The sequence below is a fragment of the Chelon labrosus genome, assembly GCF_963514085.1.
Source record: "Chelon labrosus genome assembly, chromosome: 12".
In the NCBI taxonomy this organism is placed as follows: Eukaryota; Metazoa; Chordata; class Actinopteri; order Mugiliformes; family Mugilidae; genus Chelon; species Chelon labrosus.
The window spans coordinates 24,192,653-24,212,489 of NC_140345.1; the positions used below are offsets into that span (position 1 = coordinate 24,192,653).

The 19,837-nt window shown below is 43.3% G+C and overlaps 1 protein-coding gene across 1 annotated transcript in view; it reads left to right on the forward strand.

Moving 5' to 3' along the window:
- Positions 1–446: 446 nt before the first annotated feature.
- The window catches only part of snrka (SNF related kinase a), a 55,842-nt gene continuing 36,451 nt past the window's right edge, over positions 447–19,837 (forward strand). The window contains exons 1-2 of the mRNA XM_084556230.1: positions 447–660; positions 1,335–2,048. Of these exons, the coding sequence (XP_084412356.1) occupies positions 1,460–2,048 (589 nt within the window). The 5' untranslated portion in view covers positions 447–660; positions 1,335–1,459. The remainder of the gene's footprint in view (positions 661–1,334; positions 2,049–19,837) is intronic.

Below are 19,837 nucleotides of genomic sequence, written 5' to 3' on the forward strand. Positions count from 1 at the left end.
ATCAAAAGACTTGGTTTGACGTCAGAGCTGAATGCGGTTGGTAATGCTCTGGTGCTGCCTTCACGTAACCCTCGTAAAAACCGGTGTCAGAGCTGCCAGGTTTCGAAACGCGTGCAAGTCGCTCCACATAAAAGAGCTACAGTAAACAATATTAATAAAAATAGTAATAAAAAAAACAAAAGAGTCAAATATAAAGTACTGTCGCTTATGTTTAATACGAAATAAAAAAAAATAGATTATATTGTTATGGATTTAAAAATGAAATAAGAAACGATATATTTTAATTTTCGTTGTTCTGTAAATATTTATAATATATGTTGCTTTAATAGAAGAAATATTTTTAAACTAAAAACGGATTATCCCGACACTTTCTGTCAGCACGTGAAGGCAGCATCACAGCCCCGCCGCCTCTGCTGGGAGGATACAACCATTCCGATTAGGGCAGCCGTTGCCAACGATGCAATGCCTCGTTTTACGGATGAACCCTGGGCATAGGCACCTTCTGAGTGCCGCGGTAATTTATGAAGAGGCCGCGAACGTCTTTGTCTTTTTTTGAAAATTTCCCATAAGCTTCTCTAGACCGCCCCGGAATCACCCAAGGCACCCGGCGAAGTCTGGACGCGGGGGCTTTTATGTTCACCGAAGACCGAAGCTGGAGAGGTGAGCCGTAGTAACTTTAGCTTTAGCTACGTGCTACATGCTAACTGGGGCTAGCGGTGTGATATTTAAAGCAGCACCTGTGTACCTGAGCGACGGGCGCTCTGTTTAAATATGGTGGCGTGAGTTTGCGTGGAGTAGTGTTGTGTGGGGCTTGCAGCGTTGGAGGAACGAAAGCGGTTAACGTCAGCCATAATGTGAGCTAACGCTGATCAATCAATGAACAACGAAGCTAGCTTTGCTAACGTGAGTTTGGTGGTGCTACCTCCGGGCCCGTTACCTATACAGCTGACTTATGGACTAGTCCGAATAACTCTGCTGTGGTCATATGGCACCTTTCATTCATTGTTTTAGACAAGTTTTAAGTTCAGTTGCTGCTGCAGCACCAGACAGCGCATCAGGGAGATGTAGCTAGTAGGGTTAGTGCTGCAGCCATCCTGTCAAAACAAGATCAACGCCTCCTCACAACATTCATTCAAGGTGGGGTTATGTGTCCAGCCTTTTCCACGCTTAAGTCCGCATTAGTTTAGGAGGTTTTAGGACTGCTGGTTGTGGATTACAATGAGGAGAGCATATGGCATGTTCCGAATCCTATTTGGGCTAGTGTGCTTTTCTATTTAAAGATCAACCATGCTCATGTATTTTTATTTTTTATTTTTTGTGTGACTGTCTTCTAGGATGTTGGAGCCATGGGTTTCTCCCTCAGCCTTCGATGAACTGAAATAAGCTGGATCCACGCACCTCGGCCAACCTGCCCCTGCCCACAGCGGGGGCTACCCTCTCCCCGTCACCCTCTCCTGCTATGGCGGGCTTCAAGCGGGGCTACGACGGCAAGATCGCGGGCCTGTACGACCTGGACAAGACGCTGGGCCGCGGCCACTTCGCCGTGGTCAAGCTGGCACGCCACGTGTTCACCGGGGAGAAAGTGGCGGTGAAGGTTATCGACAAGACCAAGCTAGACACCGTCGCAACAGGCCACCTTTTCCAGGAGGTCCGCTGCATGAAGCTTGTCCAGCACCCCAATATTGTGCGCCTGTACGAAGTGATTGACACGCAGACGAAGCTTTACCTCATCCTGGAGCTAGGAGATGGAGGGGACATGTTTGATTACATCATGAAACATGAGGAGGGTTTGAATGAAGAGCTGGCCAAGAAATATTTTGCCCAGATCGTCCACGCTATCTCCTACTGCCATCGGCTGCATGTGGTGCACAGGGACCTGAAGCCTGAGAATGTGGTGTTCTTTGAAAAGCAAGGACTGGTCAAGCTCACCGACTTTGGATTCAGTAACAAGTTTCAACCGGGGAAAAAGCTGACCACGAGCTGCGGATCTCTGGCATACTCTGCACCGGAAATACTGCTGGGAGATGAGTATGATGCTCCAGCCGTAGGTATGCAAAACATGTAGGCTGATGAATGTTCCTTAAGTAATGAAATGAGTCACACTGTTAATTAGAACATGGCATTGGAGAATTACAGCGCAGTGCTAACGGACAGGAGCGAGATTTGTGTTGCAACTCATTCATGAGTGTATATTGCTCTCAACCAGACACGGTATCATTTTGTCTTTCATGACCCATTGACTGCTTTGAACTGCATGGCCCAGGTTGTTTACCTGTGGAGCCAACTCCACGTCTAGTCCACTCATTAACCTGTCAGAACACAGGCTTTTGGCATCCAACTACACACACAACATCTTAATGAAAGTCCTAATAAGACCCAACTTCAGCACTGTGGTGTAATGGCTTTGGCGCTGTGGCTAGCACCTGTTTCACACGTTTTAGTTGCACCTCGCTCTAACACCTTAGTGTGTTTACCTGGCGGTTTACCTGTTTCCGTGCATCAGTTGCGTGCCAAGACCCCCGTGTAACAGAACATTCAGAGTTGGACTTGTCGGTTTTTGTTTTTTAAATATCAAGCTTGTTTGTCCCAGGATCATTGATCATTTTTGTCGACTGCTATATGCCGTGTGCTACAAGGTCAACTCTACTCGCGCTGATGTCTGTGGGTGTCCCATTGCACCGAATTAACTGTCTCATTGATTTTATGTGAGGACTGACAGAGTGCAGACGGACAGATCGTGTGTCCTTCCACGCCACGGTATGATATCTTTCACATCAGTGATGGCAAAAACACGGCACCGAGTCCAGCCCTTGAACTGGTTAATGAGATGTACCCAGTTAAGCTTGTTTTTCAGTCAGTCTGGTAGTGCTTGTGGTGCTAATCCTTGAAGCAGTCTGAAATCTGTGCGAGCAGAAGCATGCTGTCAAAGATCTGCAACTTTTCAATCACAGTTCTCCTAAACCTGAAGAGTGCGTGCAGCTCATGTGTGAGGAAACTGTGGTTACTGTGTTATTGAAGGATACGCACCATCGCAAACCCACACATACACACTCTTCGTAAGAAGTTTGATATTTTGATATTGTGTGCTTGACTGTGAGCGGTGGATGCAGCAGTGCGTTGCTCTGTTTTCCTTGTTTGAGCAGTTAGTTGGTCATTGATTGAGGCTGGTACAGCACCTTTAAGAGAGGTGACTGGACAGTTTGTGTATCAGCCACAGCTGGTCAGGCAAACTGCATTAAAAATACTGATTATAAATAATTGGCTGAATAATACTTGTCTCAGTAAAAGAAAAGTGCAGCCAAGTGCACTGAAAACAATTATGGTCTATATTTAAGTATGAGACTTAAATGTCTACCGGAGGAAAATCTCAACAAGCTAAATGCACCTCATCTGTTTGGGGGTAGGGCTGCAGGTATTGATTGCATACTCTGCCAATAATTACTTCAGTTAATTGGATAAGAAGTACTTTATTTAAACCCAATAGTTAACACACAAAAGAGATTAGACAGGTTTCCAACGGGGCTGCTAATCAGACCAGACAAACTCTACAAATATCGTCTGGGGCTTTGCGTGGACATTATCTTCTGACATGTTGTTATTTGTCAATAGATAGATAGAATGAAATGAAAAGTATTGTTAGTTACAGCCATAATATTAAGGTTGTTCCTTTGCCGAGTACAGTAGTCCCTCGTTTATCGCGGGAGTTACGTTCTAAAAATAACCCGCGATAGGCGAAATCCGCGAAGTAGTCAGCTTTATTTTTTACAATGATTATAAATGTTTTAAGGTTGCAAAACCCCTCACTACACACTTTATGCAGTTTTCTCAATAACTTGCAAACATACCGCACTTCAGTCACACTGCCAGCGATCAAAGATACTGTATATGTAAATTTGGCAAGCTGAACGCATTCTGTACTGTACAAGAGACACCGTACGAGGAGATTGATTGACAATGGTCTACAGTCCCTTAGCCAATCAGGACGCAGAAAACAATGCGCTGTAAAAAAAAAAAAAAAAGCATGCAAAATTGCACTAAAAAAGTCCGTGAAACTGCGAGGCTGCGAAAGGTGAACCGCGTTATAACGAGGGACTACTGTATTACACAAATCCCCGACTGGATTCCAGGTCCTCAACGGTTACTGTGAGGACATCCACCAGAATCCAACAGGGATTTAAAGGAAATATAATAGTTAGAAGCAGATTTGATAGCGATAGGCTACAGTCAATGAGAATGGGCTATGCAAACAATCATTCATGCTAATCAAGGTGAGCTGAATGGGATTTATTCCAGATTTAGTCCAGAAATCGTTTTAGCCCTAGTGTAGGCTGATGAGGAAAGTTTGGTATTTCACAAATAATTAGCGATACACCGATCCGACTTTTTCAGTCCCGATACCGATACCGATGCCTGGGCTTTGTATATCTGTCGATACCCGATACCAATCCGATACCATTGTTGAATTAATATTAAACTGCATACCTTCCACCTTATGCAGAAATTCGGCGTGCTCCTTAGCATGGTGCTTTTGGATGTGCTTGATTAAATTGGTAGTATTGTACGTTGCAGTACTACCACCACCCCTCGAAACATTTACTTTGCAGACATTGCAAACAGCTGTCGAACTAGTTGGCGTGGCAAGCGCGAAATATCTCCACACAGCCGACTCTTTGGCTGGCTCCATGTTGCTTAAATGCTCCAACTTGTTGTTCTTCTTCTTCTTCTTCTGTTTAATGGCGGATCATATCTTCACGACATATACAGGATCTCCAACTCGTTCCAGCATGCGACACACGTGCTGCTAACGAATGACGTAGGATCTGCTGCGACGGAGAAAAAAAAAAAAAAAAAAAAAAAAAAAAAACTGGATCGGCCCGTGGATCTGTTAATTTTTCCGATCCCCGATCCAGCTATTTTGTCAATATCGGGGCCGATATCCGATCCCAATATCGGATCGATGCACCCCTACAAATAATACATGAAATGAATGAACATAAATGCCAAATGAGATTTGGTTGGTGCTAAATTATTGTGGCTGACTGACCTGAACATTTAATATTAACTTATCAATCGTAGAAGTTTTGTCAGTTTTCTGGAACTTTGCTGGGTGGAAACATGGCTATTGTTCCTTCATGGACATACTGTAAACACTGTCAGCGTAGCTAAGCATGTTATAATGCATAGTGATACTCGGTCTCTTTACATGGCCTTGAGTAACCGTTTCAACTAACACACCTTTGCAAATACAAGCTTTGCCTTGCACTTGCTGTAATACTTTGTAATACCGTATCCCATTGCTGGACCTGCTGCACTGTTTAGATGAACATCGGAAGACCAAGAGTCATCCATTATCCTGTGTTATCATTGCCAGTATTAAACTACGTTGAAGTCGGTGCTGGGAAACGTCAGACACGTTTAGTATTCCTATCACCTAGTCCAAAGTGCGCCTTATTTGCTTAGTTTTCAGGCATTTTGCAGCTGTATAATTGCCCTTTAAAATATCTGCAATATACTACTACTACTGCAGCATGCACTTAGAATAATTGATAGTCCACATGCAGCTCACCGTACTTTATTGTGCTGAGCTGTTTAGTAGGTCTGACAATCTGTGCTTTCTGCCAGGTGGCTGCTGTGTGAGATGCACTTACTGGCACCGGTAGTAATTGCATAGGTACTACTTCTGACTGTGTTATACAGCCACAGGCCTCTCCAGTTGTGCTGAGAGTACTTTGAGCCGTTGATGGTCGTACTCTGGTTCTGTTTTTTTTTTTTGTCTGCACCACAGTGGAGTTTAGTCAAGTACTGCAGTGGCTGCTATGGGACTTTGTGATGCTGTGGTCAAAGCCATTAGCTTCATGTGTTTGTTCCTCTGAAAATGAGTGCAATGAGGTGGAAGAGCTTTATTGTTTGCACATGTGCAACCCAGGCCACAGAAAGGTTTGCTTCTGGTTTTCTAGTGGCCATCCCTGGGGAGAAGAGTCCTGTTTACGTGCCTACAAAGTTTTTGTTTTTGGTTAGGTATTTTCAGTGTGTTTTGTGATGTACAAGTCTCAGAGTAGTCGGTGACAATTATTTGTTTTTATCTCTAGCGGTGTACATGAATATACTGTACTATCAAGTACAAGTGTTTCTGCCCCTCGATCTGATACCTATCTCTTAATCAATATCGGCTGATTTGTGTCCCAATCTGAGGGAAATATAACTATTACGAATAACTATCTCCCGCTACCACCTCGCCAAACATTTACATTGCATAATTTACCGATTCATTAAAGTACTTCTACACAGCAGACATGATAAGTCACGTGGTTTTGGTTCCTCGTCTTCTACTTTGACGCTAGCCAGCCTCCGTTAAAACAGAAGAAGAAGAAGTTGTCTTCTTCTTGTTTTTTTTCGGTTTTTCTGTAGCTTTGGTGCTAGCCACCGAAGAGGAATAAGAAATTTTGACGCTACATAATAATAATAATAATACATTTTATTTAAAAGCGCTTTTCAAGATACTCAAAGACACTTTACATAAAAAGGACATCAAATTAGCAAAACAATGTGAAATATAACATCAAAAACACAATAAACTGAGCTAAACATTAAAAGCAATTTTAAAAAGGTGTGTTTTTGTCAGAGATTTGAAGGTAGGAAGGTCGGTACAGTCGCGGATGTGTTTGGGGAGAGAGTTCCAGAGGGAGGGGGCAGCTGCAGAGAAGGCTCTGTCGCCCCATGGACATGGTCGCCCCATGGACATGGACGTGGTTTTGGTTTATAGCACACCTAGAATAAATAACTACAAAAGATTGGGCTTGGCTGAAGCTTGATATCAATCAGGACATCCCTATACTGTTGGAATTTGTTCATTCAAGTGGGTACGCTTGGACCAGTGGACAGCCATTCAGGTCGCAGTTTCCAGGGATTTTAGGTGCTTCTTTAAGGCACCTTAGCCATAGACATAGAGGGGATGAAACCAGTAACCTCACTGTCCCATCTCCCCATCATCCTGTTGCCGTTTATGGTAGTTTTATTTTGAAGCACATCGAGTCTACGGCTGGAAAGCTCTTAACTCGCAAAAACGTCCGGTCTTCAAGTGGCCTTCTACGAGCCATATCAACCTATTTACCGCTCTACGTGACTGTGTCCCGCAGAGCTTTTTAAGCAGGCATCAGAACCGTGCCTCTAGAGAGCAGCCAGAGGGGCTCTTAATTGCAGTCCTGGTTACTGTTGCTCGCTGCCAGTGGATGGGAAGAACAGTTAATCCATGCTATTGTTTGGACTGGGCCAGGAGAGGATGAGAGAGGCAGGATGCAGCGATTATACAGTCCTGTGTTGACACAGACTGGCTGGCTTGGATTAGAAATCATTCATCTGGTTCCCACCGCTGGCCAAAGACCAGCTTCCTCTTAAAGTCAACGTTTTTCCACCGAAAACAAAGTATTTGTGTATCTTTCTACGAAGCGAAGTGATATTTATGCACTTACTCTTTGGACAGATGTGTTTTGTCATGAGTCATATTCGCATGCTCAGAACGAGGTAGGACATCATTGTGGCTGGAAAACTTTGCTGCGTATGTGCTCAATGGATGCGAGAGGAGCTACGATTTAAAAAAATAAATAAAATATCTTCCCTGCAATTGAAGTGGGTTCTTGTTTTATCACTTGCTCTGTGAAACATGCATGTCGCACCCCCTTCTATCTTTGTTGTGGTTTTCCTATTACATAAAGCCCTCGCTCCGTTTGCTCAGTGTTACAGATGTGTTAAATGACGGGGGTCAGAGAAAGCCTCCATTGGCCCCGCTGGCTTTTGTTTCATTAGCAGCAGCAGCAGAGTAGATCCAGTGGAAACAAAGATGATGGCGTACGCCACTTATATAAATGCTCTGTGGTTTAGCTTTTGTCATTAAGTGTTTTCCTCTCTGTGGTGGCATTTGTCCCAGCAAATCTGTCTCATCTCTGCTTTGGATTGCGTGTCAGGGATTTGAACTCTCTCGAGCAGAACTGTGTTGAAAGTGGATCCTGGTTAATCACAGTAACGCGGAGCAGGTTCCTCGTTAATGCAACAACTCTGTGAACAGGAGACTCAGAATTTTTTATTTATTTTATTTTTTGGCTTCAGACTAGTCCCAGTGTTATTCAAATGGACATTCTAGACATAAAACCGAATGTAGAGCATTGACTCTGTACACATCTGACATCCTATTTCCTGCATCTTTGAGGTGCATTTGTTTTGTGCCTGAGTCGCACATACACTCAAAGGTGTGAAGTTGACCACAAGTTTCACTTTCACATGCTCCTATGATTACCTACTAAAAGTCCTATATGTGTACGTTAGTGTGTGTGTGTGCTTTAGGGACATCCCCACCGGTATCGGGACTGATCCAGGCGTTTATCATGTGCAGTACTAATTAGCATATGTTCCCCAGGAAAGGACACCTATTTAGCGATAGGACAGCACTTTTGCAAGTCTCTAATTTAACGTTACATCTCATATTCTCACTCTCTTCTCTCACATTTTATATTAACAGTGAGCATTTTCCAGGCTTTTTTATTTCATTGTCTCGGTTGGTCGTAATTCTTGGCCGTTTGACCGATTTTCATACCAGTAATGACATAAAAAGACACAGTGAATGAGTTTCCTCCATGGCATAAAAACTCATGCAAGTTAAACTGGTCCAGCAGAGCCTTTTTTTTTTTTTTTTTATTGCAAACCAAGTTTAAAAGACTCCCTTTGACATGCTGGGCTATAAACATTGATGGCACACTATGACTACACCAGATTAGACTATATTTTTATCTGATAAAAAGGTCACTGTGGCAGATGTCAGGTGATTATACACATTAGTGTGTAGCTGTGACGTGGCCAAGAGACATGACATTCTCAATAGAGGTTAGTAACTGAGCAATCGCAGCTTTGCATTTAGCGCCGCGACATTTTCCGGAAACGGAAACCAGTGGCAGATGATATCTGTACGATGTTGTGGCCGGAGGGGTACTCTGTGCCTGCGTTGGTCGTTGTAACACGTTGGATGTTTGTAAAACAGAATACAGAATACATACAGACTCGTTTGGAGGTGTCCAAGATAGTTAGCGTCCCAGTTTCATCCCCCTGTCTTTTATTTTTGGTTATTATCATGGTCATATTGTGTAGTCTGAAAGTAGCAGAAGGCTACAAACCCCATATTTGTTAATCTGCAATTAATATGTTATGCGTTTATGATGTCTAGTCCTCTACCCCACTTTTTAAAAATGTAATTTCCAGGGGGATAAAAGTGTTATTTCAGGCCACTATGGCAGAGAAACTCTGGCCCTATATCCTGTTCGACTGCCAGGGGAAATGTGAGCATGTGTGCGTGTGGGCGCTCCATTTAAATTCTTTGAGGTGATACTTAGTGAAGAAGCCTCGCAGCGAAGCTAAATGTCAAGGGGGGGTGGTAGTGAGAAGAAGGCTGTGCATGAGCGTTGCATGTGAATGAAGTCTGAACACATGCGTCGTGCTCCGTTTCCAATTATACCTGTGTAACTAATGAACCGACGACTTGGCAGGTCCGGTCTAGTTCTTCATGTGAGCTGCAACGTGAAAGTTCCCAGGAGCATCTGGAGCATGCTGCAGTATGTGTGTGTGTGAGAATTGCTCCTGCTTCATGCTTTAACTTGTGGATATGTACTTTCTTCTGTAGCCCCTGCTTCTTGAACTCGTAGAGCAGCAGTTCACAGGGTTCCCCTTGCACCTGTTGCATTAGTTTCAAAGCGTAAGAGTACAGTAAAAGACAGTGGGTAACTTGATCCGCTTCTGTGTTACTGTCTGTGTGTGTGTGTGTGTTTGAAAGCCAAGCAAGGTTTCGAGGCCTACTTAGGCAACCATGACTGGGAGAGCAAGTGGTCAGTCAGTTATGGTGGGGATTAGTCAAACCTAGCCGGGCTCCTGAGGGAGACACATGTGAATGGATGGGGTGACAGATGCCAAAGGTTGTGCATGGCGCTCTATCCCAAGAAATGAGGGCATGCTCTGAGTCAAAGCTTCCACTGCACTGCTCTGGACTGAATTTCAGGGTGAGAGGCCACGTTGCTAACGGGTGAATAGCTCCTGTTTCTTGAAGGACAAACTTATTCACTGTGAATTTAACTTTTTTTTCAGTCAACAATAAGTGTTTTGTGCTTTCATTTACAATATCTTTACGTTGACACTGTATACAGCATGATTCTACAAAGCCTAAGCTTGAACAACATGAGTATACACCAGTCAGGCATAACATTATGACCTAATATCGTGTAGGTCTCCCTTGTGCCTCTTAAACGCTTAACAGTAAAAGTGAGCTGACAGTTTGGGATAAACAACAAGTTATTAGCTCACTTTTTTGCAGGTCTGTGTGGATCCCAGATGCAGACTGACTTGAGGGCAAGAGACTGCCATTAGCTTCAGGACTTGAGCTGAAAATTGCGATATGACTCTCGAGGTGGAATTGACAGCCTTTGGATTTCTGCTGGACAGAACTGTAACTACTGTTCACTTTCTATTGTTTTTAACTGTAGCACCACCAGCAGACAGTGATTTTTCAAAAAGAGCAGAGCACTTGTTGCCTTCAGTCAGACTTCTGTATCTGCTGCACTCTTAACTGCTGAGGCCCTTCACACAAAACCATGAAACATTCACTCAGCCAGAGCAAGCTGAAAGTGCATTTCAGAGTCATTAAGCAGTGTAGGTTAGACCTTTATGCTGTGACAGGTTGGTAATGGTGAATCTTTGCGTTGTTCTGTTTGCACCGTAGCGGTTGGTTTTGTCAGTATGATGCTGGGCTGGGTTTTATCATGTTATTCTATATGTTTTTCAGCGTAAACGATGTCTTCTTTGGTCTTCTTTCACGAGAAATGAGGTGTAATGCTACCTCCACGAAGTATTTGCAGCTTTGTGCTTCATATCTGCAGATTAAAAAGCCAAGCTTGTTCGACCGTGGCTTTTTTGATGTGAAATGCGGCTTCTGCTTGTGTCATATCCTTCAATCAGTGCACTGTCTTGCTCTACGGAGTCACGCTGTTTGCTGCTTTTTTTTTTTGTTGTGGTTTTGGAGCGGGCACGGAAGCTAGCGACAGAATCTTGTAGAATCGCATTTCTCTCATTTGTTGCATGCTTTTGTCAGATGCTGACAACAAACTAAACTTTTAATAAACTCTTTACTGCACCATGTCTGACAATGCAAAACTGAAACATTCCCTTATTAGTGACAACCTTTATTTGGCATTGTTTCGTTCTTCAGTTGCTGCCGTTGCTACTACACCAACATGTTGTGTGCTGACAAAACTCAGACGGGTCTGTGACTCAAAATCTTTTGTGTCACTCAAAATCCAAATCCCATCTGTTCTCCAGTTTTGTTTAATGCAAGTCGCTGAAGTGCACTACACTAGCCTGACAAGCCAGACCCACATTAAATGTAGGGTCTGGGCACTCTCCATAGACAGGGCTCAACCAGAGGGGTGGGATAAACGGTTGTCTTTCAAACTCCCTCTCCACGCAATAGGATAGCGCTACAATCAATCAGAGCAACGAAGAAGGTGACGTAGTCAGAGCGACGGAAAAGAGAGTTCCTTTCTCAGAGAAAAGCTTAACTTCAAGTCTTTCAGAGTGGCGGCCAAAGCCGATTCGAAAGAAAGCTGTTCGCTAGCAGCAGCCATCGCTCTGGTAGTTCTAGCAGGATGGGGAATTCACGCGTAATTCATGGAATTTATGGTCGCAGGTCAGTCGTCATCATGTTAAGCCCGCCCACCGGCTCGTGATTGGCCTGGTCCATCTTGGATTTTTCGAAATCTCAAGTCAACGGAGAGTAACTAGACTGCCCCTGGAAGCAAATGTAATTTGCTGCCGCTGGGGGCGCGTCTAGATTCTAGGCTAGCACTATACAGCTTCATCTGACACATATCCTAGTTAGTAAATCAGTTTAAACTGGTGTTTTTTTTTTCTTATCTGACAAGACAAACTCTGGAGTAATGTCAATCAACAAACCTCACCACTTTTACCAATAAAAGTGTAAATATATTGTGACGTGCTAAAGCTGTATCATCCACCACTAGCTTGATATGTAGCCAAAGTTTACAGCATGATCTGTGTGTTATCTGGTGGATATGTGATATCTCACACAGAGCAGTCTACCGGGCTCAACCCCACTATATTGTACACGTTTTCATTTTCACTTGTTCATCTCGCTTTAGCTCGTCCTAGCCTGTCACCTCCTACGCTTCCCTCCACTTCTCAAAGCGCGGTCCAGGTTGAGCTGGCAGATGTCTGGTCCACTCCGGGTCTGACACATCTGCTATTAATACACTCACTGAGCTGCTGAGTGGGACAGGCACTCTCTGGATGACTTATCCCAAAGTTCACATCCCAGATAAAGCAGCCAGCGCGGTACATCTGGCCGGCACTTGTCGTGAGCCCGACGGTGAAACGGGCAGCTGTGTTTTCATTTGCTCTCAGTATCTCTTTCCAAAGCCACGTTCTGTCAGTTCGTTTCTTGATCGTAGACTAATGAGGATTTAGAGACGTGGCTTCTTTTTTAAGAAGAAAGGAAATGATGTTGGCCTTAGTTCTGCTCAGAGACGGTGCTCCTGTGTTCCCTATTATCGCGGTAGGACTCCGCTGACAGAATAAAAGGACAGCAAGTAGGCAGTGAAAGAAAGGTGATTCATTGTAATTATTCCTCCCAGTGATCCATGACAAATTAGAGGTGGTGCTGCTGTGTGCACTGAGGCCTATCACTCTGTATCATCACAGGCCACTGGCGAGGTTTGCCGGCTGCTTGGCACGCCAACTGACTGACTTGTTAATATTCAGTGATAATATGTTTGTGGTGGCTTTGATCCTGGTTCTGCTTCATACCATTAAGTTTGAGTGTTTGTGGTCTGAACTGGCAACGCATGTTCTTGAACACGATTCTCAGACTAGACTGACGGTGATCTAGATGCACATTCCCGGGCCATTATTACTACTCAAGGGCCGTTCTTATTTACACTTCATAAACATCTGTATTAAAATTATCCAAGGCTTTTATACAGACCCGTCTTATTAGCAGTCTTTCACCAATTTTGGATAAGCCCAGTGCGTCAGACAAAATTTGTTAACACTAACTTCACACTAGCCCAAAAAAGCATTTTTCTCTTTATGGAATTATTGGCAGAAGAGTCCAGTAACACCTCGGACGTCTGAGAGAGCCATAGGTTTATTTTAACCCGCTCACATGTGCAAGGAGTCGACAGAATGTCTCAGTTGCGCATGGTGTCTCTTCACATCCTCGACTGAGAGGACAGTGGAAACAATCTCAGCAACAGCGTTAGCTATAAAGGCTATAGATAGATGGCTGTTTGTGGGCAAGTTCAAGGTCTGGCAGGGAAGACTTTTAAAGGTAAATAACTAAAAGGTGATACGTCCACTTTGAGTGATCACGTTGTACCTAGTTAGTACTTCAAATCAGTCAGCAGAGTTTATCCAGATCACAATCACTTTAAGATCACATTGAAGTACTTAAATGGTAAGGAGTAGCATCACTTGTGAGACGACAAATCAGATTTTTGTCTTGCTCGGTTGCTCTTGGCTTGTTCTTGGACGTGCTTTCTCGTTACTTTGTGTTTGTATCCTACTAGAAATCCTACTAAATGCGTAGCCATTGTCGAACATGCAGATGTAGAAGCATGTACTTGCCTTACAAAAACACTTTTAAATTGCATTTTGAGCATCTGTATCAGATGAATTGCAATGATTCCTTTTGTGCAGGTGTCTGTGGCTCTTGTTGTGAAAATCAACCAGACGAAATGTCACGGTGCAAAATGTGAAATTGAGAGAGAGTATCTTCTCTTTAAAGTTTTATTTCCAGCGTCAGGAATGAGCGTATTTTTGTGTCTGTGTCTGAAGACGCTCCCTATTTATGTATGCACTAGGGATGGGCGATATGGACTAAGAAATGTATCCCGATAATTTCTGGTATTTATCACGGTAACGATAAAAATGACGATAAATAAACACCAACTCATCCTAATCATTTTGACTATAGTGCATCGGCAAGTTTTATCTGAGTTGTTGTTTTTTTACCGGACTCTTTGGATGAAGTCGACGCTGCTTCTGCTTCCTTGCGCATTTTCTGCCTTTCTTCATATTCTGGTTTGTGCTTGTGTTTGAGGTGGTGGAACAAATTAGTGGTGTCACTGTCCTTTTTATGCACTATTTGTTCGCAAACCTTGCATGTTGTAATTTGCTGCTCCGCATCAGACTTTTTAACCCCTTCATGCCCTGTTGCCCTGTCTGTTTCCGTTCAGACTGCAGCCGAAATAGCGCTTGTAATACTCCAATGACGGTTTGTGCACGTTCAAAAAAATCCTAGGAACCTTTTGCAAGCACTAGTTTCTCGTAGGACCGGCCGGAGTGGTAAGCAAAAATACAAATATTTCATTTCTTTATATAATTGAAAAAATCAATTCAGGCGTTAAGTGGTTAAAACCAAACCAGATAATGGAGGTGGAGCCTCGTTTAGGAACAAGCTCCTCGCTTCCCGGCGTATCTGCTCCGCCTTCCACCATTGTTAATTTGTCAATATTCCATACGTGTTGGGCTCATTGACTGTACATGGTTGGGCTGCGAGTGTGTCGCGCACATATATACGTCATCAATGGGAATTTATCGTCTTTATCGGGGGATGACATATTCTTACCGTGGGGAATGTTTTTGACGATATATCGTAAACGATGAAATATCGCACATCCCTAGTATGTACTATGCTAAAACTTAAAAAGTAACAGTCAGGCAGCCTGGTAAAATGATGATGATCCATAATTGTGTGAAATCACAAATTACGGTTCAGTCAATAAAATGCTAAGTCTCTTTGATATGGAGTGAGAAAAGGGGCATTCATATCAGATGCAGTCTCAGAGGTTGTCAGGCTCATGGAAAACTTAAATTATCTGTAGTTCCTGGCTTTTCAGAGCATCTACTAAATAGGCCTTTGGGTGAAATTGTTTTGTCAACAGTGTAATCGTAATTTAAACGTGGGGGCCTTGATCCATATTAGTGGCGATGCTAAGAAAAGCTACAGTATGAAACCACAACCTGATCATTATAGCGTTTCTCAGCGGTGATCCGGTGGAGTTCCTACAACATGCTGCCCTGTTATTGCTGCTGTGGCTGCTGTCATTTCAAGCTGCTTGGTGGTTCATCAGAGCAAAGCGCCTGAATGCAAAGTAGCATGGAGAAAGATGCCAAGACAAAATCCCACAGTCACTAATTAAAGAATCATTGGAGCTGCAGCAACACAGAGAGAGAAGGAGGAGGAGGAGGAGGAGGAGGAGGAGGAGAGGATGTTCAGGGGATTGCAGATGTATGCGTTTCTTGGGGAAGGATGCGCTGGAACCCTTCTTATGTGGTTTTGGCTTCGGGAGTATGTAGCTCGTACTGTAAGGAAGTAATAGTGAAAACAAAGAATCAAATATGAGCCATGACGGGGTTGAGTGGGGGAGTACGAGGAAGGGAAGACGATTGGAATAGAGGAAGAGACACTCTCCCCTTCGTGTTTCCTTAAGACAGAAAAATATGCTGTTCTAAAAGTTCCAACAAGTGTAGAGTTGTACTCATTGCTAACTGCTCGGTTGGCTGTAGCGAATATGAATTTGAGCTTCCCCTGTTTGTAAATCCCTTGGGAACCCATCACTTTAAATGTAAATGTAAGATATAATTGCTGGTTTACATGCTTGACTTTGCCAGACTGTGTGATATTGATGTGTACTGCAGGTCCGCCGTGTTATTGCTTGCCAGCGTGCGAGCGAGCGAGCGAGCGAGCGAGCGAGCGTGTGCGTGTGTGTGTGTGTGTGTAGACAGATTTGCCAGAGGGCCAGAGAGAAGCACTTTTCAGCCTCTAATTTGAGATGGGGAGCAAGCGTTGCTATGGTGACGGATGCTGCGAGTGTGAGGGAGCCAGGTGTGAGGTAGTACTACTGTGGTCCCTTGGGATCCCTTGCCTCTCCTCCCCTACCCTCCTCCCATCTACGGCTTAGGCCAGACTTGGGCACATGATCTGCATATAAAAGACAGTAGGGCACACACACGCACAAGTAAACTGCAAATTGATTAACAAAGCTGTAGCTAACAACAATTGTGATTACAAAGCACTTAGTATTTACGTGCAGCAGTTTACACGGTGCACATCACTGCAGGGTCAAGCTCTTTGACCTGGTTCTGGCACCAGTATTGTCCAGTAGTATTCGTATACATAGAGCAGCAGGTCCCAGAAAGACCTGGGGTTGTTTATAGCTGCACAACTGACTCGTCACATCCAAGCCGTGACTAAATGAAATCTGTTTCTCAGACCAGATCAAAGGCAGCGGTGGTTTGTGAGAAGCTCTAGCAGCAGAGACGTATATACATCATGTAGTTTTTTGTAACAAATTGCTTAAGGAATTAAACGTCTGGTTCTGAAAAGGCTGAACAGCAGTAATTATGATATACCTCTGTGTCTAGTTAGGATTTTAATACCACACACTGCTTCTATTAATGGATTGTAATATCTCGTGCATAGACTTTATTTAAGCAGGGCCACCAAAGTATTTTTACAACCACCACGTTCGCATATTCGGCGAACCATTTTAGCATTTTCACTTTTATTTTTGTCATGTCCGCTCAAGAGAATGGTGCGATCCACAACTGGTGTATAATCTCTTCTCGCTGTAACACCGCCGTAACTTTTCGTCAATGTCGCATTACGTGGGTGTTACGTTTGAAGACACAGACACAGTGCTGCTGGTCAACGATGGAGAACATTGATTTGATTTGATTTATTTATTTGGATCAAAGACAGTAAAAACAGTAATCCAAAGGATGACATGCAAAAGTAACATACTTATTTCCAGCATGGTCCTAGGTGTTACACACAGACGTTACAGACAGGAAACAAATACACAAGACGCAGACAAGCTGTAAACATCACATAAAACCAAATAAAAAGAAACATAAAAGCATGAATAATCTGTCCAGTTAATCAGTGAATATTTACCTTATTCCATAAAAACTGCTTGACCTGTCTTTTAAAAATCCCTCGTGATGATAGGAGTTTGGTAGCAGTAGACAAACTATTCCATGCCTTGATACCAGTGTAAAAGAAAGAATTTTTAACTGCATTGTTAGCTCTAGGAACAATGCAGGAGCGGATGCTGACTCTGGTGTTGTGACTATGCTGCGTGTGGACCATGGTTACATTAGAGCACAAATAGTTGGGGGCATGACCATTAACAATGTTAAACATATGGTTTAGCTTAAGTTGTTCTACTCTGAGATGTACAGGTAGTAGACCAGCTCTAGTAAACTCCTCTCTACCAATATGAGTACGGGGGGGTGCATTTAACAGGTACCGAATGACATTATTTTGTAGCACTTGGAATTTGTTTTTAAGTTTCACAGTCAACCCAGAAAACCATGCAGAGCAAGCAAAATCCACATGACATTGGATCAGAGTTAGTACCAATAATTTCTTTACAGAAAAATCTAAAAACTTTGTCTTGCGATATAAAAACTTCAGCTTACAGGCACATTTGGATAAAACTTTGGCAGCAATGGATTCACCTGTAAGTGATTGATCCAATGTTAGACCTAAATATGTGACACTTGTGGTAGAAACAATTTCAGACCCATTACACATCACCAACATTTACTAAACATGATACTCTGAAGGGTTCAGCCTGTGAGAAAGAGTCCGAACCAGACGTATTGGCAAAACAGAAGACGCACATTGAAAAGCTGAAGAGTCTGACCAGTGTGATTTGATATCCAGTTAATATGGTGGGAATATTTCCAGTCTTCAACCAGCAACAGAACGTCGGGATGAGACATCCGTAGCTAATGAAGAGAGATGGAGGAGATTAGAAGGACAGCATTCAACCAGATAAACTGAGACAGACTTCCTGTTGGAATAGTTTAGCTTTGGCGATACAGGAAGGCTAGCCTGAATGGATGGAGCTGTTCACACGGTTTGTTCCAAGAACGCCAAACGACCATTATTTATATTAGTTCCACCAAATTGAAGCCAAAGTAGACATCTTTGTTGTATGTTATACAGGTGAAAGGCATTTAATAACAGCGAGGCTCATCCTGGTGATTGGTATCAGACATGGGACTTAAAATTAATAGTTTTTATCGTCTTGGATCCTAGTGAAGTGGTTCTAAAGTATGAATGGTTGAGCTGTACTAAAATATTAAAATATTGCATGATTCACTGTTGCTTTACAAAGATTTTCTCTTTAAATACTTCAGACTTCTTTTGACAAGCTTGTACTTTGAGCAAAGCAAACTATTTCAGTATACCACCTTGGCTCTGGCTCATTGTGAAGTCTTGTTGACCAAAATATGAATCCCCTTCAGGTAATGCCTGTTCGCTTCAGTCCATAATTGTGAATACAAGTCATAAAAGTGAACACCGTGTGAGTAGTTTAGGAATGAGGGATTTAAGTCTCTTTCATATTCGGGGCAGGAGAGAAGCCATCATGCAAATGTAAGACAACATGAGGCAGGAGATGCCTGGGAGAGAGAGAGCTGCACTTTATTCTGGGGCTCTGGCTCTCATCCATATTCAGCAACAGCAGCTCTGCTCATCACTAAGAGCCAGCATATTTCTGGCACTCCTTCCTCTTTCACCTTCTCTCTCTCTCTCCCATTGTCTCAAGCTGCTGGGAAGGTACTGCGTTGGTACGACACAAAGCTGTGCAGACACACTTCTACCTCTTGTGACTACCACCGTGCAGAAGAACTACTGAAAATTTAGGCCGCTCCTCTCTATCTTTGTTGTGTTGTTGGTCCTTCAGTTTGGGCCATGCCACATGAAAGCAAATGTCGTCAAAGAAAATTCTCTGTACTGGACTGAAACAGAATTTTGATAAGTAGCCTGTGCCCTTGACTCTTCTCCATTTGTTGGTTTTCTGTGATGAACTCTAGTAGAACTTGTTCCTTTTACGGTTCAAGACAAACTTTAAACTTTTGGTGGAGTGCTTTCAAATGCATTTACGTAGCCTCTGTGTTGGTTCTCATAATCCTTGACTCTGCATTGATGGGGAGCCGCTCAAACCGACACCGAAATGGCACCAACAAATCAGCCTTCACACTAACACTAACCCCACAGTTCTCCTATACACATATGCTATTATATTACTACCATTATTAGCATCGGTGCACCCTAGCTGCTCATGTGTGCATTGTATTATTGAATATTACTGCATCTGAAACGCTTATTGTATGATTTTTTTTTGCATGTGTGTTAAATTTAGACATCAGTTGCTATTTTAAAACGTGTACAGTGAGCAGTATTGTTTAGCAAAGCAGCAGCAGGCGCTCTGTCTACGTGTCTACATACAATAGGAGGTGTTCGGAAGCAGTGTAATGTCACCACCGTTTTGGAAGAGCATGCATGCAGCGGTGAAACCTAGATAAAATGCCTTGCAGTGTGTGCGCGATGCATAGGCCACTAAGCCATCAGTGTAGATAACGGTGCTGATTAACCTTGAAGCTTGTTGTTGACTCAAAAATGCAGCTGAAACACGGGAGTAAGAGATACAGTATCTCGCTTATTGTCTTTGAGGTTTTGCACTACTCTTTAGTTGTCAAAATGACAAGATTTCTTATTTGTGAAATTCCAGGTGACTAGCCACTTCATTGTGCAGTGCTCCCCGAGCTTTCTAAGCTGCTGTCACGCGCTGCCAATCCCAGACAGTTCTTAAGCTGCAGTTGCGCGAATATGTCCAATTTGCTGCAGGCTATCTCTGAATCATTTGCACACCGAGACACGACAGGAGGATGTGCGCAAGGGAGATGCATCGTGAAACGAGCACCGTGAAAGCTT